The sequence below is a fragment of the Hyperolius riggenbachi genome, chromosome 12 (genome assembly GCF_040937935.1).
Source record: "Hyperolius riggenbachi isolate aHypRig1 chromosome 12, aHypRig1.pri, whole genome shotgun sequence".
Classification (NCBI taxonomy): Eukaryota; Metazoa; Chordata; class Amphibia; order Anura; family Hyperoliidae; genus Hyperolius; species Hyperolius riggenbachi.
In genome coordinates this window covers 17,412,834-17,438,966 of record NC_090657.1, presented here as the reverse complement: position 1 = coordinate 17,438,966, position 26,133 = coordinate 17,412,834, and the positions used below count along the sequence as shown (strand labels likewise).

The 26,133-nt window shown below is 45.8% G+C and overlaps 1 protein-coding gene across 1 annotated transcript; it reads left to right on the top strand.

The window, feature by feature from the left end:
• Window positions 1-3,336: 3,336 nt before the first annotated feature.
• On the top strand, window positions 3,337-25,376 carry KPNA2 (karyopherin subunit alpha 2). Its single transcript, XM_068264312.1, has 11 exons — window positions 3,337-3,436; window positions 9,052-9,157; window positions 9,237-9,377; window positions 10,887-10,975; window positions 12,689-12,957; window positions 16,227-16,321; window positions 19,450-19,713; window positions 20,336-20,569; window positions 23,117-23,299; window positions 23,382-23,531; window positions 24,782-25,376. The coding sequence occupies exons 2-11, from the start codon at window positions 9,089-9,091 to the stop codon at window positions 24,872-24,874; spliced, it is 1,587 nt and encodes a 528-aa protein (XP_068120413.1). The 5' UTR covers window positions 3,337-3,436; window positions 9,052-9,088; the 3' UTR covers window positions 24,875-25,376.
• The last annotated feature ends 757 nt before the right edge of the window (window positions 25,377-26,133 follow it).

Sequence of the window (26,133 nt, the reverse complement as noted above, 5' to 3'; positions counted from 1 at the left end):
TGCTGATGTATGTAACATGCAGAGATGTGTGATATGATATCAGTGCTGGTATACAGAGGTATGGTGGAGAGGGTGTCAGTGCTGATGTATATAACATGCAGAGATGTGTGATATGATATCAGTGCTGGTATACAGAGGTATGGTGGAGATGGTGTCAGTGCTGATGTATACAACATGCAGAGATGTGTGATATGATATCAGTGCTGGTATACAGAGGGCTATGGTGGAGATGGGTGTCAGTGCTGATGTATATAACATGCAGAGAGATGTGTGATATGAGATCAGTGCTGGTATACAGAGGTATGGTGGAGAGGGTGTCAGTGCTGATGTATATAACATGCAGAGATGTGTGACATGACATCAGTGCTATTATACAGAGGTATGGTGGAGATGGTGTCAGTGCTGATGTATACAATATGCAGAGATATGTGATATGATATCAGTGCTGGTATACAGAGGTATGGTGGAGATGGTGTCAGTGCTGATGTATATAACATGCAGAGATGTGTGATATGATATCAGTGCTGGTATACAGAGGTATGGTGGAGATGGTGTCAGTGCTGATGTATATAACATGCAGAGATGTGTGATATGATATCAGTGCTGGTATACAGAGGTATGGTGGAGATGGTGTCAGTGCTGATGTATATAACATGCAGAGATGTGTGACATGACATCAGTGCTATTATACAGAGGTATGGTGGAGATGGTGTCAGTGCTGATGTATACAATATGCAGAGATATGTGATATGATATCAGTGCTGGTATACAGAGGTATGGTGGAGATGGTGTCAGTGCTGATGTATATAACATGCAGAGATGTGTGATATGATATCAGTGCTGGCATACAGAGGTATGGTGGAGATGGTGTCAGTGCTGATGTATATAACATGCAGAGATGTGTGATATGATATCAGTGCTGGTATACAGAGGACTATGGTGGAGATGGTGTCAGTGCTGATGTATATAACATGCAGAGATGTGTGATATGATATCAGTGCTGGTATACAGAGGTATGGTGGAGATGGTGTCAGTGCTTATGTATACAACATGCAGAGATGTGTGATATGATATCAGTGCTGGTATACAGAGGGCTATGGTGGAGATGGGTGTCAGTGCTGATGTATATAACATGCAGAGAGATGTGTGATATGAGATCAGTGCTGGTATACAGAGGTATGGTGGAGAGGGTGTCAGTGCTGATGTATATAACATGCAGAGATGTGTGACATGACATCAGTGCTATTATACAGAGGTATGGTGGAGATGGTGTCAGTGCTGATGTATACAATATGCAGAGATATGTGATATGATATCAGTGCTGGTATACAGAGGTATGGTGGAGATGGTGTCAGTGCTGATGTATATAACATGCAGAGATGTGTGATATGATATCAGTGCTGGTATACAGAGGTATGGTGGAGATGGTGTCAGTGCTGATGTATATAACATGCACAGATGTGTGATATGATATCAGTGCTGGTATACAGAGGTATGGTGGAGATGGTGTCAGTGCTGATGTATATAACATGCAGAGATGTGTGACATGACATCAGTGCTATTATACAGAGGTATGGTGGAGATGGTGTCAGTGCTGATGTATACAATATGCAGAGATATGTGATATGATATCAGTGCTGGTATACAGAGGTATGGTGGAGATGGTGTCAGTGCTGATGTATATAACATGCAGAGATGTGTGATATGATATCAGTGCTGGCATACAGAGGTATGGTGGAGATGGTGTCAGTGCTGATGTATATAACATGCAGAGATGTGTGATATGATATCAGTGCTGGTATACAGAGGACTATGGTGGAGATGGTGTCAGTGCTGATGTATATAACATGCAGAGATGTGTGATAGGATATCAGTGCTGGTATACAGAGGTATGGTGGAGATGGTGTCAGTGCTGATGTATATAACATGCAGAGATGTGTGACATGATATCAGTGCTGGTATACAGAGGACTATGGTGGAGATGGTGTCAGTGCTGATTTATACAACATGCAGAGATGTGTGATATGATATCAGTGCTAGTATACAGAGGGCTATGGTGGAGATGGTGTCAGTGCTGATGTATATAACATGCAGAGATGTGTGATATGATATCAGTGCTAGTATACAGAGGGCTATGGTGGAGATGGTGTCAGTGCTGATGTATATAACATGCAGAGATGTGTGATATGATATCAGTGCTGGTATACAGAGGTATGGTGGAGAGGGTGTCAGTGCTGATGTATATAACATGCAGAGATGTGTGATATGATATCAGTGCTGGTATACAGAGGTATGGTGGAGATGGTGTCAGTGCTGATGTATATAACATGCAGAGATGTGTGATATGATATCAGTGCTGGTATACAGAGGTATGGTGGAGATGGTGTCAGTGCTGATTTATACAACATGCAGAGATGTGTGATATGATATCAGTGCTAGTATACAGAGGGCTATGGTGGAGATGGTGTCAGTGCTGATGTATATAACATGCAGAGATGTGTGATATGATATCAGTGCTAGTATACAGAGGGCTATGGTGGAGATGGTGTCAGTGCTGATGTATATAACATGCAGAGATGTGTGATATGATATCAGTGCTGGTATACAGAGGTATGGTGGAGAGGGTGTCAGTGCTGATGTATATAACATGCAGAGATGTGTGATATGATATCAGTGCTGGTATACAGAGGTATGGTGGAGATGGTGTCAGTGCTGGTGTATATAACATGCAGAGATGTGTCATATGATATCAGTGCTGGTATACAGAGGTATGGTGGAGATGGTGTCAGTGCTGATGTATATAACATGCAGAGATGTGTGATATGATATCAGTGCTGGTATACAGAGGTATGGTGGAGATGGTGTCAGTGCTAGTGTATATAACATGCAGAGAGATGTGTGATATGATATCAGTGCTGGTATAGAGGTATGGTGGAGATGGTGTCAGTGCTGGTGTATATAACATGCAGAGATGTGTGATATGATATCAGTGATGGTATACAGAGGGATGGTGGAAATGGTGTCAGTGCTGGTGTATACAACATGCAGAGATGTGTGATATGATATCAGTGCTGGTATACAGAGATATGGTGGAGATGGTGTCAGTGCTGATGTATACAACATGCAGAGATGTATGGTATGATATCAGTGATGGTATACAGAAGTGAGAAGATATCAGTTCTGGTGAATATACTACAGATGGCCGTATGATGTGACCAGTGACGGTATACAGAGTATGATGCGTTTCTATCACATTTGTCCCCCCGCCTTCTCCCTCCGGCGGGTACAGACGTGCGCTACTCTCGCGAGATCGCACCCGGCAGCTTTCAAACCGGCCAGTAAGCAGCTTGCTGTTGCTCGAATCGGCCAATGGGCGCGCAGCCGGGGAGGACATTTAAACGGCGGAGCCGGCAGCGTGCGCACAGTGTCTGGAGAGGTGAGCGGGGACCGCGCTGCTCGGGGACCGGGATGGATGGGGGTCGGATTGTTGTACATCGGGTGACCGGCTTCTGTGCAGCGATCAGGGTGCCTCGCTGGTGTTACGTTTATGCTGCTCGCACTTCCGGTTATGTGTCCTCTCTGTAGCCGTGTATGCGGGGCTGTGGGCTGGGATTGATGTCGGTTGTGGGTTGTTGCTGTCTGTGGGAGACTTTGGTGGTCGCTGCAGTTGTGCACATTGTAGAGGACAGTCTGGCAGATAGTGGTGGTCCTGCTATACTGTCCCCTACACACTTGTGGCATCAGCTGAGCTTGCTTGTAATATGCTGATAAATCCGAGGGTTTGAGGGTGTATTATGTGTGTCCTGCTAAATGTAAATGATCAGATTTACGTGAATAGTCTTGGTTTAGCTGTAATGGCTTCCTAAAGGTGGCCATACACTCGTTAGATTAGCAGCAGATAGATCATCAGACAGATTTCTGATCTATCTGATGTGTTTAGGAACAGATTTCCAATAGAATAGTTTGAAATCTATTGAAAATCTAATGGCATTTTTTTTGCCATCAGCTTTCCATTAGGGCCAATGCAAAATAAGCATTCTCAACAGATCGACCTAGATTTTCCAGCCTGCCAAATCGATTGAAATTGATAAAGATTGAAATTGGCTGCAAATTGGTCGGTTGGTTGACTGCTTTTGATTGATCGGCCAAAAATTGGCTGAGTGTATGGGTCCCTTAAGTCTTTATTCAGGGTTTATTCTTCAATGTGATGTGTGTTCCTGTCAGATTGATGGGTTGAATTATGGTGTCTGGCACCTTTGCTGGAGCTCTGACCTGGTCCCCGGCGGTGATGTCAGAGCGGCCTGGAGGTCGCTCTGTACTGTGCCTGTGCGATCGGCGTTGTCAATCACCGCCATGTGGCCCGGAGCTGACTGCGCAGGCGCAGTCTGCTCCGGCCCATGTGGCAATGATTGATAGCGCCGTTCGTGCAGATGTTGTCTACGGGGACCGGGTCGGAGCTCTGGCAAACGGCTGCGGGCAGAGCTGTGGCAAGGGAGGTCCTGGGAGCTTGTGGCTGGAGGAAGCCCCCGGTAAGTACCATTCATTTTACTTTATTCACCTGACAACTCCTTTAAGAGGCCCATACACTGGTTGATTTTAGTGAACAATTCATTCTCTCAATTGATCAATTTGTCGATTTTGATCTGACAGGATGGAAAATCTAGGCATTGAATATTTTGGTCCCATAATGCATTTAGATTGACTTCCAATAGATTTCTTTCTGAAATGTATTGGAAATCTGATCCTAGTGTGTGTGGCACACATCAGATTCCTGTCAGATTTGACTTGATGGGAATCTGACAGAAATCTAATGGTTGAATCTGCTGCATATCTAGAAGTGTATGGCCACCTTTATGCTCCTGGTTGAGAAAGGGATTGATTTTATTCAGTGCTGATCTGAAAATCAACCAATTTCTTTATTATAAGCAGATTGGATGTTCTAGGATTTTTTGAATAACATATCAATCTGATGGGAACTGCATCAGGTGCCTTGAGATTTCCTGGCAGGAGTCTTGCCAGATCAATTATTGCTAGAATGTCTGATCTTATTTGATTGGTTTTCTGGTAGTTTTCAGTGATCGGTTCTATAGAATTGATTAGAAGTTTATTCTTTTAAATTCCCAGTTTGATCTATGGCCGATTTTGATCTATCTGACAGGGTGGAAAATCTAGGTAGATCTGTGGCTGGCAGCAGATTGATGGCCCAGAGTTGCAATGCATCTAATGGTCCAATAACGCATTTAGATTGATTTCCAATAGATTTCATACTGAAATCTATTTGAAATCTGTTCATAGTGTGTGGCACACATCAGATTCCTGTCAGATTTGACTTCAGGCATCTGACAGAAATCTAAATGATCGAATCTGCTGCAAATCTATAAGTGTATAGCCACCTTTAGACATGCTGGAAATCTTCCAGAAATTGGTCATTAGCCAAGGTGTCTCTTGGATGTTAGATCAGAAATGATTGGTCGTGTTCACTAATGGAAGGATAACTATCATGTTTTCACATGAATGGGATCAATTACAAAAAAGTATTGCTTGATATTTTGATTGAATGGGAGGATTGTTTGTCTGAAGATTTGGATTGGTAAGGGCCTCAATATCATCAAATGCTAGGTACTCATTCAATTTCCTGTTGGATTGGTGTATTTCTGATTACTAATGTGTTCCTGATTGATGATGGGATTGGTTTTTAGATCAATAGTGCACAAAATTGATCCTGTTATCGGATTGGACATGTTGGCAATCGTGTCTGCCTGCCAATCTGATGGGACATTGGTGTTTACCTAGCATAACTCTTATCTGAGTAAATATATATATTGTCTGAAACCTGTCAGGAGGCATAACAATCTGGCAATTAAGAGATTGGTGTTACTGTTTAGTGAGGTGATTCTGTAAATTTTGAATTTGGATGAGATTTTGTTTGGTCTAGGGATGTCTGTATAGCAACTGCATGACTTGTTTAATTTTTGTTTCTGCTGTAATGAGGGCTTTAGAATTGTTAGCTGTAACTTTTTTTCAAGTATGTATTTTTCTTTGTTAGTAATTGTAGTCCTGGTTTTTAAATTCCCTTCTTGGGAGGGGTTGTTAGGGCTCCTGCCAGTAGTTAGCTGTGAGCTTCCTGTAAGCATGGTGCAGCTTCTAGGAAGTGCTGACTGGGCCCAGGCAGAGGGGTTGGCCTTGCTATAGTGTAAGACTCCCAGCCTTGTCATTCAGGGGACCACCTCTTATCCTTTGTCATAAAATGGGGGAAGGGGGAGGCATAGTTCCCACCCTAAGAACTGGGATGGGGGTTTTCTGCTGGCAGGGGGATCCTTTTTTGTATAGTTTTACTCATCTAAAAAAAAATTCTGTCGTTTGTTGTGAGAAAATCTAATCCACTTGTTGAAATCAGAACAGTTTAGATTGTTTTATAACAGTTGAGTGTCTGTCTCTTCTGTAGGACTGGTGGGGAGATGGCTAGTAGTGTAGCTGGTCACTAAGATGTTAAAAATACATCATGCTGCAGTGCAAATGCACTGTCCGTGCAAACGTGTGGGCATGTTCACAGCTCAGCATTGTAACAGACTGCATTATAGCTTTTTCATGGCTAATGTATGAATTGTTCACACTATAGAAAAATGCTACACACCATGTTAATGGATCAGCCTGGAAGTGATCAGAACTGATTCCGTGCTCACTTGGAGATGGAGTTTGCTAGCTGATAAATGCAATCTGATTTCTTTAAGGCTACCATAGTGCTTAAAATATATTAAAATATGCCTACTGTGTGTGTGGTTCTTTACAGGTGCATCCACACCTTCCGTGCCCCAGTGTCACCCTCCATTATCTGGTAATGGACCCCGTTCTTCCTGGTTGGTGCAGTATGTCCACTTCGGGTGGAGCGCACGAGCCGGGTACATAATGTGACAGGCGTACACGCGTACAAGACGTCAAAAGGCACCCCAAGCGGTCCTACTGTAGTTGCGTGACGTAGTATATTTCTGGTCACAGGGCACCAGCCAGGAAGTAAGGATCAGGGCCCGATTACTGGAGAATAGAGGGTGATGTGGGCACAGGAGGTGTGTAGGAAGCACCTGCACAACACCACACAGTAGGCATCCTTTTTAAAAAAATTAAATGCTAAGGTTTTTTTAACCACTTAATTCCACCATTGGTGGCATTAAGTGGCTGTGGCACCTGCGGGCGTATTCCAATCGCCTATTGTAATACAAATGTTTTAAAGGAGTCTTCAGGCAAAGTTATAGGAAATCAGCTTTTCTCAACTGGGTTTTCAGCCCCTTGCAGCAGACTGTCTCACGCTGACAGTTCTGCTGTCTGCGGTGGGCCTAGGGTCCCTGCATGGTCCCGAGGCCGACCTCGAGGTTGTCCTTGCTGTGCCTGCGTGAAACGGCACTGTCAATCAAGATCAAGTACGCGGCGTATTCACAGGTGCAATAGTTCTGTGCAGTAAGCCGCAGACAACATGGCCTTGATTGACAGTGGTGCAGTAGAGGAAGCCTGGTGAGATCCTGTGCGGGGACCCTGGGCTGGTGGCGGGAGAGCGGAGCTGCAGCATGGGACAGTCGGCTGCAAGGGCCTGGAGAAAGACCCAGGTAAGTAAATCCGCTTTGAAGTAATTTGCCTGAATCTTTTTAGGATGTATTTTGCACTGAAAAGTGCTAAAAACGGTTATTTTTATACTTCCATTTCGTATTAAATGGTTATAGGGCACTTAAGGTAAAATTAGTGGCTGTTATGATGGATGTGGTGAGATATTTGGTATTTATGTACTGCTGACATCTTCAGCACTGTAGAGAATATTGTCTTGTTAGTTCACTGTCCCTCAGAAGGGCTCACAATCTAATCCCTACCACATATATATGCATCACCCAGTGTAGCTATTGTAGTCTAGGGTCAATTAACTTATCTGTGTGGGAGGAAACCAGAGTGCCTGGAGGAAACCCATGCAGGCAGAGGGTATAAAACCTGTAGATGGTGCCCTGGCTGGGTTTTGAACTGGGGACCCAGCACTGCAAGGAGTGCTAGCCACTATGGCACCATTCTACCCGTTAAATACTTACCTGATCCGACATCTTCGGGTCATATGTGTTGCTCCACCCACTCCTCAGCAGTGTAATAGTGTCCATGTTTCTTATGACTGCATCAGCTCCTCGTAAACCTGCAGCCTGCCCCGTCTCAGTAGCCACCATTTAAACCTGGTGCCTGGGGGTGAGCTACAGCAATGCAGATAGGTGGTCAGTCTGGCATCAATTTTAGGAAGAAAATAAATCTCCAGGGCCCATTCTCTGAGATGGGCAGAGGGGTGATGCCAGATCAGGTAAGTATTTTAAAGGGATACTGTAGGGGGGTCGGGGGAAAATGAGCTGAACTTACCCGGGGCTTCTAATGGTCCCCCGCAGACATCCTGTGTTGGTGCAGCCACTCCCCAATGCTCCAGCGCCGCCTCCGGTTCACTTCTGGAATTTCTGACTTTAAAGCCAGAAAACCACTGCACCTGCGTTGCCGTGTCCTCGTTCCCGCTGATGTCACCAGGAGTGTATTGCGCAGACACAGACCATACTGGGCCTGCGCAGTACGCTCCTGGTGACATCAGCGGGATCGAGGACACTGCTACACAGGCACAGTGGTTTTCTGACTTTAAAGTCAGAAATTCCAGAAGTGAACCGGAGGCGGGGCCGGAGCATCGGTGAGTGGCTGCGCGGGCGCAGGATGTCTGTGGGGGACTATTAGAAGCCTCGGGTAAGTTCAGCTCATTTTCCCCCGACCCCCCCCCCCCTACAGTATCCATTTAACTTCAACCCTACCCCGCCATTAAGACAGAGCCTGTCATGGCAGGCTGTCATTTTACCTTAGGTACTCTAAGCAGCAGCTATTAATGTGCTGCTGTTGAATAGTGGCATTCATTCATTAACATTATGCCTGCTCTTCTGGCTCAGTAGTGATGTTTATAAGCTCTTGGGATGAGCAGAAAAATAAAGGAAGCTTGTTGCCCTTTGGCGGAAGGAAGGAGTCTCCAGGTTGTGTAACCTGTCTTTCTCCTCGCAGGTTCTGTCTTGTCTGCTTCTGACTTCACACCGTGAACATGTCTTCTAACAACGAGAATGCCACAGTCCGCCTCAACCTCTTCAAGAACAAGGGCAAGGATGCCTCTGTGAGTATCGTGGAAGATGGGATCTGTCTGGGAATGATGCATGTTACTTCAGCTTTGACTTATTCCCTTCTGTCTTCAGGAATTGAGGCGCAGGAGGGTGGAGGTGAATGTGGAATTGCGAAAAGCTAAGAAGGATGATCAGATGCTGAAGAGGAGAAATGTCAGTTCCTTCCCTGATGAGCCAACCTCACCCCTTCAGGAGAAGACTCAGAATGGGCAAGTGAGTATCCGATCAGTGAAGTAGGTTGAGTAACCGTGTATTGACCAATCAGATGGCCTTGGATTGCTGTGGTGCTGATAGAAAATGTTTTGGGTAGTCCATGTTATCCTTCCATTACCCAGTTCCTGGTCACAATGTCACCAAGTGGATAATTGTTAGAATGACTATCAGCTGACCTGCAGCACAGAGATCTTTTAGTTGATAGAACAGTGTATATAATCTCTTGATAGGGGATTGGGGGCATTAAGATTTGCGGTGTACTTGAGATTAAGTGTCTTCTTCCAGCCACTTGTAGTCTGTCAGCTCTTGGGGGCTTTCCAGTCTACTCCATTGTGCTGCTCTCAGCCCTGAAAAAGGTTAGGGCTCTCATTCATGAGCGGTTAGCTCTATCTGTCTGTTTGAAAATTCCTAGTGTTGTACAGGACACACATCCACTGCAATAGACATAAGGTGACTTGGGAGGATGGATTTGCAGGACTGTGGTTCACTTACAGTATTAACCTTTATGTCCTGCATAGCGGGACATCACAAATTTCCCAATACGCTCGTATGTCCCGCTATGCAGGACATTTCTGCAGCGGCGGTTTGTAGCGCACCTATCCCCCCCCCCCGCGCAAACCCCAAACTCTCTCTGCCTATTAATGGGCATGTAAAACTACATGCCCAGTCAGTACCACTCCTTCCGCAAACCGCAAGTGTGCAATCGGCGCACCAGGAAGTGATAGATGCAATGAAATTTCATTGCATTTGTCTTGTATAATTTTTTCAAATTTCTTGCTTTTTACATATTGATTCCTTGCTGATTCTATATTGCAGATGCCTTTCAGCAGATTACTTTGCAGATTGCTTGCAAAGTTGCATAGAGACTCAATGGCAGTCTATGTAATGGACATGGAAGAGTGTAAATAGTAGCCAGTATTTTATTGCTAATATGCTCGATCGAAATGCCAAGATAGCATTGTGTAGGCACAGTAAGACACCGGGTGGCAGGCATAAAACCACCTATTGTGACATTTGCTCATGCAGGCCAGGATTACACCCAGGAAATTGCTGTAAAATTTACCATACCTTGGCTTTCTCCTCTGCTACCAGCCAATAGAAGATGCCAAACTGTCCAAATAAGGTATCAAATTAAACTTAATGTGTTCTTTTAAATGAGATACCATGATACTATGTTATGTTCCATGTTAAAATGGGAGAGTAAGAGGGGGAGAATTTCTGTAAAAAAAAGAGCAGAAACGACTCCGTTTAGGAGAAAACTCTGAGTTGAAAGGGTTAAACAATTTCCACTTCTCTGTAGAGAAATAGATGAGCTGTTGTCTGGTCTTGTACACCTTGGGGAAAGTAACCTACACATTGAGTATAGAATAAGTACTTTAGCAGCTACCTACACCATATTTTGGCACTATGGATGGATCTTGTGAAAGTTCTCAATGTTTTGGCACAGTTATGGGGTCTACAGATTGTTATGACAGTGGCTCTGCTAAAATTCTTAACTTCTGTTTTCAGGCCTCTTCTCAATGGACTGTGGATGAGATTGTGCGAGCTATGAACAATCCCAGCCAAGACATACAGCTGCAAGCCACACAAGCTACAAGGTGAGATCTTCTTCTTGCTGGTGTCATTCCTCTAAATCGGGGATGCCAAACCAGTCCTTCAAGGGTTGAGGTCCTCACACATTTTTGGCAAAGATCAAATTGATGGATCTGAATCAGGAAAGGAGTGGTCAATCAGGTAGAACACATTCCTTTCTCAGTCCATCCTAAACACTGGCTTAGATTTGGCCCTCCAGGCCTGGAGTTCGACACCTGTGCCCTGTGCTCTAAACTATCTACATGGTTCCCACGTTTGGCTGCAAGTACCTGTGAGCTTGTCCTGCATGGCTATGTGCTGAAACTATGAAGGGATGGGCTACTAAAAGCTTTCCCACCAGGAGATCTGAGCATATTCATCAAATTGCTGTAAAATCAGATCATTGTATTGTATTGTGTGGCCACCTTAAAGTGAACCAGAGACTAAGCACCCTTATGTATTTTACCATATATATCAGAGGGAACATTAGAGAAAACGCCTACCCTGCTCTTTCATCCTCACTGCCAAGTGTCTATCAGCTGTGATAAGAATCCCAAACTATTCAGTCTGGCTTTGCTGGGAATGATTATAGCTGAGTCATTATAGCAGAGCAACAAGGGGGCAGGCTTGGGCTTGAAAAGACACCAGAGAACACTCAGCTATAATTCTGTAGCAAAGCCAGACTGGATGCTCAGTCGGGGATTCTTAGAGGTGATAACAGTCAGATTAAACAGAGTACAATGAAACAAAGATCAGATTAGGTGTTTACTGTCATGTTCCCACTGATTTATAAGGTAAAATACATGAGGGTGCTTCGTCTCTGGTTCTCTTTAAGGATGACCCACAACTTTGTCCCAGTTAACTTTTTGTTTGAGACCCCTGCACTAAACTGACCTATAGCTATTTCTTTGTCATGTATTAAAGAGAACCCGAGGTGTGTTTAAAGAATGTTATCTGCATACAGAGGCTGGATCTGCCTATACAGCCCAGCCTCTGTTGCTATTCCAAACCCCCCTAAGGTCCCCCTGCACTCTGCAATCCCTCATAAATCACAGCTGTGCTGTGAGGCTCTGTTTACATCTGTAGTGTCAGTCTCAGCTGCTCCCCCGCCTCCTGCACAGCTCCGGTCCCTGCCCCCGTCCCTTCCCTCCAATCAGCAGGGAGGGAAGGGATGCAGGCGGGGACTGGAGTTCTGCAGGAGGCGGGTAGAGCAGCAGACTGACACTATAGAGATAAACAAAGCCAGCTCTGAGAAGCTGTTTGTCAGCAGCGTGGCTGTGATTTATGAGGGATTGCAGAGTGCAGGGGGACCTTAGGGGGGTTTGGGATAGCAACAGAAGCTGGGCTGTATAGGCAGATCCAGCCTCTGTATGCAGATAATATTCTTCAAACCCACCTCGGGTTCTCTTTAACACTGAATTGTTGTACCCTGCCAGTCACCTCAGGCTGACGGGCAATGTGGTTGCCAGCTGATCAGTGGCTATCGGTAGAGGGTGACTTAAAAGTAGTTAGTTGGATGGCAGCAGAACCACACTAAACCAGCAGTAACTGGGGCATTAGTAATTTACTGTAATAGTATTAGGGAGCTAGTCTATCTTCTGACCCACAAAGGTGGAATGTAAATAGTAGGGCAGTACCAGTTTGGGGTTTCTAATCTCTTTTGAAAAATCTTTTGTGGGGTTTATCATGAGCTCTAAAAGATCAGAAACCTAATCATTTAACTGTTTATCTGTTCACAGAAAGCTTCTGTCCAGAGAACGGGAGCCACCCATAGACCGCATTATCCAAGCTGGTCTCATCCCGAAGCTGGTGTCCTTCCTGGGCCGAACTGACTGCAGTCCCATCCAGTTTGAGGCCTCATGGGCTCTAACCAACATTGCCTCTGGTACCTCGGATCAGACCTGCGCTGTGGTGGATGGAGGGGCTATTCCTGCCTTTATAGCTCTGATTGCTTCACCTCATCCTCATATCAGTGAACAGGCTGTTTGGGCATTGGGCAACATTGCAGGTAATAAAAGCTTTTTCCTCAATTTTTGTAGTGATTTAATGTACTGGTGTATATAGCATTTTGCAAGCAGGACTCTTCTCATTCACCCCTACAGACTCCATACGATGAGAGGGACTTGAGATACTTCCGTTGGTTTATGTGAACAGTAATCATGTAGACTTTTTTTTTTAGATGTTCTTCGTAATCTATTGGTTAACCACTTTAGCTCTCGGTCGTTTTCACTTTATGCATCCGAGCAATGTTCACCTCCCATTCATTAGCCTATAACTTTATCACTACTTATCACAATGAACTGATCTATATCTTGTTTTTTCCGCCACCAATTAGGCTTTCTTTGGGGGGTACATTTTGCTAAGAGCTGCCTTACTGTAAATGCATTTTAACAGTAAGAATAAAAAAAAATGAGAATTCATCAGTTGTCAGTTTTCGGCCATTCTAGTTTTAAAATACATGCCTCCATAATTAAAACCCACGTATTTGCCCATTTGTCCCCATTTGTCAGTTATTTCCCCGTTTAAATTATGTCCCTATCCCAATGTATGGCGACAATATTTTATTTGGAAATAAAAGAGCATTTTTTCCGTTTTGCATCTATCACTATTTACAAGCTTATAAAAAAATAGAGAAATATTTCATCTTTACATAGATATTTAAAAAGTTTAGACCCTTAGGTAAATATTTATGTGTTTGTTTTTTTTTTGTTTTGTTTCAATAATTTTTATTGGTTTTAACATAGTACCAGAGTGACATTACATTTACAGTAATGGACCATGAAATATATTGCTGTTTACAACATATGGTACTGTGAATACAGTGCAAATTAAAGTAATAACATGACAACATGAGTCTTGAAACTGTGGTAGCCTGGGAGGATTGTAAAACATTTTATGTGGGCATTTTTGGGAGGGTGGGAAATGGTGTTTTATTTGGGGAAATATTTGTGTATTCTTTTACTTGTAGTTTTACTTTTTGGCCACAAGATGGCAATCTCGATTTTGTTTACATGACGTCACTCTAAGCGTACAATGTACACTTAGAGGGACATAGCTTCAGAAAAAGCGAAGCTTCCGAGAGAAGCTGTCGCTTTTTCAGCGGGGGAGAGGAATCAGTGATCGGGCACCATAGCCCGATACATTGATTCCTGGGCTACTGAATCCGTGGCCGGGAGTGCGCGTGATCGGCCACGGGAGCGCGCCTGTCCTCCTCATTTTTATACGTCGAGGACAAAGTGGTTAAGCATCAATTGTCACTATTGAGTGGGTTTATGAGCCTTGGTTGATTCTTGACAAGTTGATCCCTGCAGATTTCACTCAGCATTTTCTCCTAAAATTAATGAGGAACGTGCACAAAGGGATATAGTACTAACATTTTATGAGCCTCATCCCCAGGTTTTGCTAGTATCAAAGGTTAGGAAGGCTATAAAGTGTACCTGTAGGAGGGGAAAAAGTTGCCCCTAGGGAGTCCTTGCTTCAGGAGGGGGAATCTCCTGGTCCAAGAGGCTTCCCGGTCAATCTGCCTGTTCCAGCATTGGGTCCTCCTAAAGACACTTAAGGTTGCACATGCATAGAAGCTTACTGGCTCCTGTGGGGAAAGCATGCTTTGGTCTGTGCTGCAGCACATGCATGAGCTGTCTGCACTGTAGTGTGGATCCAGTCATCCTTGGGTTTTTGTTTTTCTGCAAGAGCTCGTGCAGGTCCATGCAATTGGGAGTGCAGCAAGATTTAAATGACTAATTCTGAAATATCGAAGCTGATCTACATTCTGACGTATGTGCTTAATTACACAAGCAATTTATATAGGAAGCATTTGCATAATTGGCCTGCCTATAAAGGCCCATACACACGTCTGTTTTTTTTTTTTTTTTTGGAACGACGGGTCGTTTGAACGTCCCGTTGTGACGTCCACCCGCTAGATCGGGCGTGTACAGACTGTCGGTGTGATAAGACTGAGTTTGAGCGATCCGCCCAGCACATCGCTCAAACTCAGTCTTATCACGCGAACGACAGTCTACACATGCCCGATTTGGTGGGCGGACCTCTGAACGACAGGACGTTCAAATGACCCGTCCCAAAAAATCAGACGTGTGTGGGCCTTAACTGGCAGGACATATTACAAAACTGATTTGACAAGTCAGAATTTAAAAATGGAAAGTCCTGTGTTGTAATCCACTCAAAACTGGAACACTACTTGGAATGTAAGCAGGAAATGCAAACTGTTTAATACAGACAGCTATCCTTAAAGCAGCAGGGACAGCCATACTATCCCAGGAAACACAAGTAGATCAATACTTGCTCTATGTACAGAACTAATGTATTGAACTGTCCATTTATTTCAGTGCATTTTATATAGTAAAGAGAACTTTCAGGCATCTTCCATTTACTGCTTCTGACTGAAGCCAATCCGGAATACTTAAACTTTTTACCTAGAAACTGCAGTCATATATAGCATGCTTTGTAAACACATGGGAGCACAGCATAGATGTTTTCATCATCTTCACACTGAGCTTCCCTCAGCCAATCAGTGAGGAGCAGGTATGCGGGAGGAGAGTCGAGCTTTTTATTTTGTAGACCATGTACAAAATAGAGCCAGGCTGACTGAGAATTGATTACAGCAAAAACCTTTAAAGGGATACTGTAGGGGGTCGGGGGAAAATGAGCTGAACTTACCCGGGGCTTCTAATGGTCCCCCGCAGACATCCTGTGTTGGTGCAGCCACTCCCCAATGCTCCGGCCCCGCCTCCGGTTCACTTCTGGAATTTCTGACAAGTCAGAAAACCACTGCGCCTGCACACCCGTGTCCTCGCTCCCACTGATGTCACCAGGAGCGCACGGCGCAGACATAGACCATACTGGGCCTGCGCTGTGCGCTCTTGACATCAGCGGGATCGAGGACATGGCAACGCAGGCGCAGTGGTTTTCAGACTTTAAAGTCTGAAATTCCAGAAGTGAACCAGAGGCGGGGCCGGAGCATCGGGGAGTGGCTGCGCCAACACAGGATGTCTGCGGGGGACCATTAGAAGCCCCGGGTAAGTTCAACTCATTTCCCCCGACCCCCCCCCCTACAGTATCCCTTTAAGTTTGGAATGCTTGCAATACAGGGTCAGGTTACAGGCTGCATAATAGAGAAGTGGGTAAATGGAATTTAGTCTGTGGCTGACAAGCCCACTTTTAAATTGCCTCTTAAATGGAAGCCATATTTCTAATGTACATGGCTGTAATTGGCAGCTAGTGGCAGTTGCTCCATTTTTCACTGCAATGGTTTCTCCTTAGGTGACGGCTCTTCTTACCGAGATCTGGTTATCAAGCATGGAGCCATAGCACCCCTGTTGGCACTGCTGGCTGTTCCTGACATTTCTGTAATTCCTGTGAGTATACATTTCATCTACTACAAATTTAAAACCACCTGTCGTGGATTTAAAAGGTTCTGCAGTTAATGGGGGTCTGAAAAATTGTCCCTATCCTTAGAGCCCAAGGTGGGCTCAAAATATAAAAAAAGCTACCTGATCCGCAGGACTGAGTGGATCAGGTAGCCGGAAAAAAAGCCGTCCCTGTGTGCTGCTCTTGCCCATTTTCATGATCTATAGGTCATGCCGCAACAATGAGATTGTCTGTGCAGGGAGGTGGGTGTTTCCAGAGCTGCCATTGGAGAGCTCTCTCCCTAACCGTTCCTCCTGCCGCTCGTAGGAGGCACGGTTAGGGAGAGCTCTCCAATGGAAGCTCTGGAAACACTGTAGGAATGCCCCTGGCAGGCATTTTGAACAGGGAATTACACTCAATGTTTACTACTTGGCATCAAATATTTGCCGCTAATGTCATGGTGCTGTAATGATGTGGAGACAGAGGCATGTCAGGAGGAACGTGCCTCTGTGTCCCATTTGCCCACCTTGGGTTCTCTTTAAAATTGGCATACGGTGAAAGTACATTGGAAGGGGGGGGGGGCATGAAGTAAATTCTAGCTCCTCCTGAAGTAACTCTGGCTCAGCTTAAAGAGTCTGAAGCGAGAATAGATCTCGCTTCAGACCTCCTAAATAGCAGGGGCATTTGTGCCCCTGCTAAAACGCCGCTATCCCGCGGCTGCACGAGGGTCCCTGTCCCTCCAAATCCCCTCCGTAATGCGGGGGAGCGCTTCCGCATTGGGGCAGGGCTAACCGCCGCAGCCCTGCCCCACGCGCGTCTGTCAGTGCGTATCTCTGCCTCTCCCCGCACCTCTCAGTCTTCCTTCACTGAGAGGGGCAGGGGAGAGGCGGCGATGCGCCGCTGATAGACGTGACTGGAGGCAGGGCTGCAGCCGTTAGCCCTGCCTCCAGGAGTGACCAAATGCACGACCAAGTCGTGCTGGGGTGGGTTTAGAGGTGAAGGGACCCCCTTTGTGCAGCGCGATAGCGGCGGTTTAGCAGGGGCACACATGCCCCTGCTAACTTTGAAGCAAGATTTATTCTCGCTTCAGTCTCTTTAAATTTGCAGTGACACTTGTATCTCCTTGATCCGTCCCAAATTCAGCAGCTTACAAGTCTAGATCACTTTTTTTTTTTTTTTTTTACTATAGCCTTGTGGTAATTCATTTAGTTACAATTTGAATTCCTGGACTAAAACTGAGGGCTTGACATCACCCAGTGAGGTCAGAGTGACAGTCCTAGTCGTGCTGTCACAACAGCCTCTGTTATTAAACATTGTTTTTGTAATAGTATATTCCAGTTCCCCTGCTAGATTTAGCTAGTTAGATCATCCCAACTGTCACTCCCTGCTCAGCAGCAATTTCCAGATCATTCTGTAGTGGAGTCAGTTGATGAGGTAAACCTGCACGCACCTTGCAATCGCATCGGTTTTACCTATGAATATGCTCTAAAAACATCCCTGTGCTTTAAATGCAAGTAAAGATACTTCGGATTATACTTGAAGTTTTGTTCGAGTTAAACTGCATGTGGAGGTTTCTAAATCAGTGTGGAGTCCTATTCCTATAGGCTAGGTCTTCTGGAGTGTGCCTCACACATAGCGGGAATCAAAACTGAGCAGTCGTATATAGCTTCAAAGCTGAACTTGGTTTGCCGTCCACCAGAAAAATAAATTTAGGGTTTTAAAGGTACATAAAGCTTTACATTAAAGCTGAAGATTGCATTGTCCATATGAACAGCAGACCATGTTCCTAAGCCCCGCCAGATGCAGGGATAGAGCAACTTTACGTACAGCAGAGGAGACGAGCAGATGCCAGCTGGGTGCCTACTGAAATTAGCCAGGTGAAGCACCCAGCTAAAAGAGCCTGGGGAGAACACTGGGCACAGTGTATGTGTACCATACATAAGGTACCATCCTTTTCACATGACCTGAGCCTTAACCACTTAAGGACCAGGGTAGTTTCGATCTGTGCTGCGTGGACTCTCCAGCCCGCAGCACCGATCAGGAAATAGCCAGGGCGATCAGACTCCTGCCCCCCCCCTTTTTTTTTTCCCCACTAGGGGGATGTCCTGCTGGGGGGGTCTGATCGCCGCCGGCTACCCGCACTTTCCGGGGGGGGGGGCTCTTCAAAGCCCCCCTCCGGAGTGCTTTCCGCCCTCCCCGGCTTTCCCTCCCTCTCCCTTACCCTGTGAGTGGCGCAGGACGGAGTTCCGTCCTGCACCTGATAGGATAGGCTTCTGCCTATCAGATGCCGGCAATCCCTGGCCAATCAGAGGCCGGGGATCGCCGATCTACGTCACGGCGCTGCTGCGCAGCAGCGCCGTGTGATGTAAACAGCGGGGACTTCTTCCCCGGATGTTTACATTATGCGTGCGAGCCGTGATCGGCGGCTCGCACACTGTTCACGGAGACAGTCTCCGTGAACTGGCATGTGTTTCCATGCTATACCACTAACGACCCGCCGACGCCTATTGGCGTTAGGCGGTCGTTAAGTGCTTAATTGGCTTAAAGAGACTCTGAAGCGAGAATAAATCTCGCTTCAGAGCTCAGTTAGCAGGGGCATGTGTGCCCCTGCTAAACCGCCGCTATCGCGCGGCTAAACGGGGGTCCCTTAACCCCCAAACCCACCCCGCATACCTTGGTCGCAAACTTGGTCGTGATTTATTTCTTCCTGGAGGCAGGGCTAAAGGCTGCAGCCCTTCCTCGAGTCGCGTCTATCAGCGGCGCATCGCCGCCTCTCCCCGCCCCTCTCAGTAAAGGAAGACTGAGGGGCGGGGAGAGGCGGAGATGCACGCTGACAGGCGCGCGTGGGGTAGGGCTGCGGCGGTTAGCCCTGCCTCTATGCGGAAGAGGGGATGTGCTGCACGGAGAGGGATTTGGGGGTGAAGGGACCCCCGTTTAGCCGCGCGATAGCGGCGGTTTAGCAGGGGCATACGTGCCCCTGCTATCTGAGGTCTGAAGCGAGATTTATTCTCGCTTCACTCTTTCAATGTTATGCTGAAATTCCACAGCCCTAGACTTGTAAGTTGAAGGCTTGTTGTTACAGTTGGTATAGATCTAAGCAGAATGAGACTTACACATTTTATTCTGATTTGTTTAGACTGGCTATGTACGCAACATCACCTGGACTCTCTCCAACCTGTGTCGCAACAAGAACCCAGCTCCCCCCATGGATGCTGTGCAGCAGATCTTGCCCACTCTGGTCAGGCTGCTGCACCATGATGACCGGGAGGTATTGACAGACACCTGCTGGGCCATCTCCTACCTCACCGATGGCTCCAATGACCGCATTGATGTTGTCGTAGGCACAGGAGTGGTACCCAGGATTGTGCAGCTGTTGGGGTGTAAGGAGCTTAATATCATGGTGAGTGAAGATTGATGGGCCTCAAACATGTAAAGGATATGTCTCCGAATTTTTTTACCTTACCAGAAGTGTAAGGTCCCACGGTGCGGTTCCACTGTCAGTCCGGGCTCCTTATCTCCCCTCCGGTAGATCACAACCTGCAACCAGGTTGGGATCTTCTGCATGGCCACACAATGCATTTATATAGCCATAACTCTCCCAGTGACTGGAGTGCTCTGCACTTGTGCAGTTCAATTTGAATTGTGCAGAGCTCTCCCGGTGAGAGCATGAGATGCACAGCATGCTTGCTAAGTCTTGACATTAGCGGTGCATTGTAGTGTTACAGTAATGCACTGCTGCAGTGTTGCCTCTAAACCCACATGTTACCAGGTAAGTAAAGACATTGACTGTATGCTTTATGTACCTACATAATGCAACATTAATCTGCAATACAACTATTGCTGCATTGCAAATTTGCATTGGAACTTTGAAACGTGATACTGCTTGCTTTTTAGCCTAACCTGAGTAACTTTTATATAAAGTTAATTCAGGAGAATGCTTTATTTCACATACAAAAGTTTAGGGTTAAGATGTTTATGTAGCAGGTTTTGAGCTTGTGTAACAAGGTCTTCTCTCCTGGCAGACCCCATGTCTCAGAACTATAGGAAACATTGTGACTGGTACAGATGAGCAAACCCAGGCAGTCCTGGATTCTGGTGCCATGTCTGTATTCCCTGAGCTGCTCACACATCACAAGAACAACATTCAGAAGGAGGCTGCCTGGGCACTGTCCAACATCACTGCTGGTCGCCAGGAGCAGATCCAGGAGGTGGTGAACCAGGGCCTAGTGCCATACCTCATTGAAATCCTGAAGAAGGTAAGTGTGGCTATATGTGGTATTGGCATTGTTAGAATGGGACTGTAAAGGGCTACTGGAAAACTGTATTTTTTGTAGACTGTAAAACATGTAGCAGCAGATCAGATTAGTTCTGGACTTTTGGTACTTGCTGCTGAAGCTACACTGCTGTATTAAATCCCCACTTCAGTCTACTAAAGCTATGGCTGTGCCAGAATTATTACTGCCTTCATGGTATGAAAGGCCAAATGACTACTTGTACCTCCAGCCCTATTACTGTGTAAGAGGGGGAGCCTTATGGCCATTGCTAAGCATACTAGTGAAATCTCCTAAGTGCAAGCCTGGCATGCGATCTGCACATCACCGCTCTTCAGGCTGCCCACCGCTCTTCAGGCTGCCAGTCATCTTGGAACACCAGTCATAACTACAGAAATCCATCTGGATCCTGACGGATTGGGGCCAAATTGAGTGACATTCATGTAGGGGGGCATGGGAACAATGCTATTGGCTGTCACTTGGCCAACTAGATCTGCCAGGAAGGATTACTGGCTGGGTGGTTAGTGCGGGAGGGGGGGGGGGGTTTGGGGGAGAAGGGGGTGGAGGAATGTTGCAGCTGTGGTACACGTGCTGGATTCTTGGCAGAGGTCTTTATCGATCACCTCACCTGAGTTTCATGTGGCACATGTACAGGGCTTAAAGGGATACTGTAGGGGGGTCGGGGGAAAATGAGCTGAACTTACCTGGGGCTTCTAATGGTCCCCCGCAGACATCCTGTGTTGGCGCAGCCACTCACCGATGCTCCGGCCCCGCCTCCAGTTCACTTCTGGAATTTCAGACTTTAAAGTCTGAAAACCACTGCGCCTGCATTGCCGTGTCCTCGATCCTGCTGATGTCATCAAGAGCGCACAGCGCAGGCCCAGTATGGTCTGTGTCTGCGCAGTACACTCCTGGTGACATCAGCGGGAGCGAGGACACGGGCGTGCAGGTGCAGTGGTTTTCAGACTTTAATGTCAGAAATTCCAGAAGTGAACTGAAGGCGGGGCTGGAGCATCGGTGAGCGGCTGCGCGGGCACAGGATGCCTGCGGGGGACCATTAGAAGCCCCGGGTAAGTTCAACTCATAATCCCCTGACCCCCCTACAGTATCCCTTTAAAGTGGATCTGAGATATAAAAAAAACTATAACAAGTAACTGCTTTTCTAAAGTTTAGTTTACATAGCATATCTAGCTGCAAAAAGCTTCAACAGTTTATAATTATTCCAGTTATACGAGAGCGGCCATGTTCGTTTTGTCACATTGTCACAGGCTGAGGGCTGGAGATGCTATCCGCTTGCCTGTGTGTAAATTCAGTCCCCTCTCCTCCGCCTCTGAAATCTCTGGCTAGTAACCTCTTCCTCCTGCCCAGACTGAGCTTCCATAAGCCCTTGCTACGGTGCCAAGGCACTGTGAAAAAGCTGTGGGTGAGGCTTGTTTAGTTTATAGGGAATTGGGAGTATTAAAACAAAAGTATTTAGCGTGAGGAATGCCCTATAAACAATATGAAAGGAACATAATTATGCAGTGAGTAAAAGTTGTTTATCTTGGATCCACTTTAAACTCTTCAGGACCAGAGGATTATACCCCAAGTGACACTTCGCGCAATTAACAGTTAAAGCTGTGCAATGCTGGTCATACAACTTGGAACTCCAGTTAATTTTACCTCCTTTTCTCCCCCCCTCCCCAATAGAGCTGTGTTTTGGTTGTCTGACTGCTGCAATCTAGTTTTTGGTTTTTTAAAGATCCTTTTTGTTTAAATCTTTCTTCTATCCCCCTCCTGCTAAATTGTCAGACTGCAAAGCATAAATATTATACATGCATAGGCATCAGCCTATACATGTTAGGTGGCAGGAATGCCCTGTGTACAGCACGGCTCTAATCACAGCGCTGTGCACATTTGTGTTTTTTTTTTTTCAGCCTGCCAGCTCCGAACGCGGCTGGCAGGCTGATCTGTCCCCTGATTAAGAGCAGGGAATGCATCCAAGCCACCAAACTTTGATGCCAGTTTGCATTAAGCGGTCCCCCAGCAGCATCGCTCCTGCTGCCTATCAACGTTGGATGGTCAAGAGCTGGTAAGAGTTAGGAAGGGCTCACTCAAACCTTTGCATGTGAATTTGCACATTAAAGAATCGCACTTCTGCTGAAATTGCATTCATGTTTTTGAATGCGCAATTTTTTTGCAACAAAATATTTTAGTTTCTATTAACTTATCTCTAATAAAATGCTAATTTTAATGCAAAAAGCCCTGTTTTTCCTAATTGTGAACCCTGCCTAAGTGCAGCAGCTTGGAGGATGGGTGGGTTTTGTGGTCTTGTCCTGGAATATAGGGATGCCAAGATGAGCACAGAATTTGGTGCAACTTTATGCATCTCTACCTATTTGCTCAATGGTGATGGCTGTTACTGTTGGTCTAAGGTGTTTTTTTTTTTTTTTTAGAAGTTGTTGTTTGTTTATAATAGGACAGCAAATGGGAAAGTTGCAAGCTACCAGTCCATTTATAAAGCCCTAAGTAACTGACATTTCTTTTTTACAGGGTGACTACAAGACACAAAAGGAAGCAGTATGGGCCATCACAAACTACACCAGCGGTGGCACCATCAACCAGATCATCTACCTGGTACAAAGTGGTGTCATAGAGCCTCTGAGTAACCTGCTTTCAGCAAAGGACAGCAAGACTGTTCTGGTTATCCTGGATGCCTTTACAAATATCTTCACTGTAAGTCATGTATGCATGCAGTTCAGCTGTCACGCAGTTGTGGTCCTGAATGGTTTTAACCTGTGGCTGGTTTCCCTGACAGGCTGCAGAAAAACTTGGTGAGACAGAGAAGCTCTGCTTAATGGTGGAAGAGTGTGGAGGCCTGGATCGCATTGAGGCACTGCAGACACATGAGAATGAACAAGTGTACAAGGCAGCTGCTGCTATTATTGAGAAATACTTTGCTGCAGAGGTCAGTGATGGGTGTAAAAATCTGCTATTATCTGTTATTTATAAACCACTGTCCCATGGCTTCCTATAAGAACGGTGCATGCCTGTTAAATACATCAGCCACCACCAGGAGCCGCACTGGCACACAGCTGCCACTGGCTACATATAGTGCATATATGCACAGTGCACACATGCTTATTGTAGTAGCTGCTCATTTAATAGTGATAAGCTATGCAACTAAAATGCTTTGCCGTTTCACAGGGGTCAGAATCTAAGTAAACCAGAGCTTTGCAGCTGGCAAATCTTTCGGCAATGATAGGAGTAACCTTTTCCATGTCAGAGTAAAGACAAGTAGTTTCAGCTCTACACTGAGCTAATCATAGTGGATTGGTAGTAGTGCAAACGCCTTGTGGGATTTGGGCACGGTTGGGCTGCAGACTTAGTATGCAGAGCTAGATTGTCAATATAATGGAAGCAGTTGGTGGTGGTCAAAGCTATTTCCTACAAAATGTAGAACTCCCTAGATGGGGTAATGTCAGCTTAACCCTCCTGGCGGTCTATTAAAAACCGCCAGGGGGCAGTGCAGCAGTAACTTTAAATAGTTTTTTTTTTTTAATCAGCTCAGGGGTCACTACATGATTCCCCCCCCCCCCCCCCCCCGCTTCGATCGCCTCCAGCATCTTTGATCAGGAAATCCCGTTCAAAGAACGGGATTTCCTGGAGGGCTTCCCCGTCGGACGGGCGGGGTGACGTAATTGGGAGTCCCAATCCACCCCTCAGCACTGCCTGGCACTGATTGGCCAGGCAGCACAAGGGGGGAGGCGGCGATCGGAGTGCACACGCAGCTAGCAGTGCTAGCTGCGTGTTGCAGAAAAAATTATGCAAATTGGCCCAGCAGGGCCTTAGATCCTACTGCGCGGGGTTACCGCCAGGAAGGTTAAAGGAATACTTTCAAACTATGGCAATTTGTGGCAACAGTATAAATGATTGTATGAATAGGTGTAAAGATGAGCAGAGTAAATATTAGCATGGTAGTATTAGTGTGTCAATAGGACTGTAGGATTAATACAATCATTTATACTGTTGCCACAAAATGCCATAGAAGGATTTGGCATGAATTTCTTACATTCTTAAAGGAATACTATCTGTCGGGTCACAAATCTCTTCCTAAAAGGATTCATTGAGTTCTGGCTAAAATGTACATCTAATTCTATACCATGTTCACATGCGCTATGTATTGTCTGCTGTACTGACCTGTAGCTTTGCTTGTAGGAGGAAGATGAGGAAGGCCTGGCACCAGAAGCCACATCAGAGGGCTACAGCTTCCCAGTGGCCAGCGGCACTCACACCACCTTTGACTTTTAAGCACTTTGGGTTTTTCCTGTTGTCTGTCCTACACATTTCCATGTGACCTCTCCTGACATTTTCTATGTGGCACTTTCTGAACTCTGTACATACTGTGAATCTTGTCTTGTGTAAATAGTTTTACTTCATTCTAGGCTTCTGACTCTTTTACTTTCTCTTGCTCTTTTTACACTAATGACCACTGCTATGGCTGGAATGCCGCCCCCATTGTGTTGGTCTCAGGCTGGCTAAACAGCTTAAAAACTGCTGGTATAAACTTTGCCCTGTTGCTGCTTGCGGTTTCAGGGCAGGATTCTTTCTGTGATAAGACCTGTCTTGCCCTCCCGTCTCCTGGAAGCTGTGAATATGGTTTGGCCCCAGTGAGGGGGAAGGCACTAATTAAAGTTCAGCTTTCCCCTCTATGCAGGTGTGACAGGTCCCTGCTGTCTTTGAGGGAAGGTTTTCAATTTTGAAATGTGACTGTATAGTCTGGACAAATTTAATAAATTTTGTAATTAAAAGACCTTTTTGTCTTGTGGTCAATGAAGGTTTTAGATGGTTTTTAAAATATAAAAATTGTGCTTCAGCTTAAAACATCAAACGGGACTAGTAGGGATTGCCCTAATGCACAGGTGTTTAACTCCAGGCCTGGAGGGCCAGATCCATGCCAGTGTTTAGTATGGACAGACATGTTTTCTACCTGATGGACCACACCATTCCTGATTCAAACCATCAATTTGAGCTGTGTAAGAACCTTGGCCCTCAGGAGCGGCTTGACATCACTGCCCTAAATGGCAGATCCCCTTTTGCTTACTGGCAGAGGTAATTATGTATATCTCACGTGAAGCATCCAGTCTTGGCTTTTCTGGAGTAAAACTGGTAACTTAAAGTGAACCAGAGACTAAGCACCCTCATGTATTTTACCATATATATATCAGTGGGAACATTAGAGAAAATGCCTACCCTGCTCTTTCATTCTTTACTGCTCAGCCTGCTTCTAATCAGTCCTGATAAAATCCCTCAATGAGCATTGTCTGGCTTTGCTCAGAATCATTATAGCCGAGTCATAGCAGAGCCAGAAGGGGGCGAGCTTGAAAAGACATCTAAAGACACTCTGCTATGATTCCTGAGCAAAGGCAGACTGAATGCTCAGTCGGATTTTATCAGGGCTGATAACAAGCGGGCTGAGCAGTGAAGGATGAAACCGAGCAGGGTAGGGGTTTTCTCTGTTCCCACGGATATATGGTAAAATACATGAGGGTGGTTCATCTCTGGTTCAC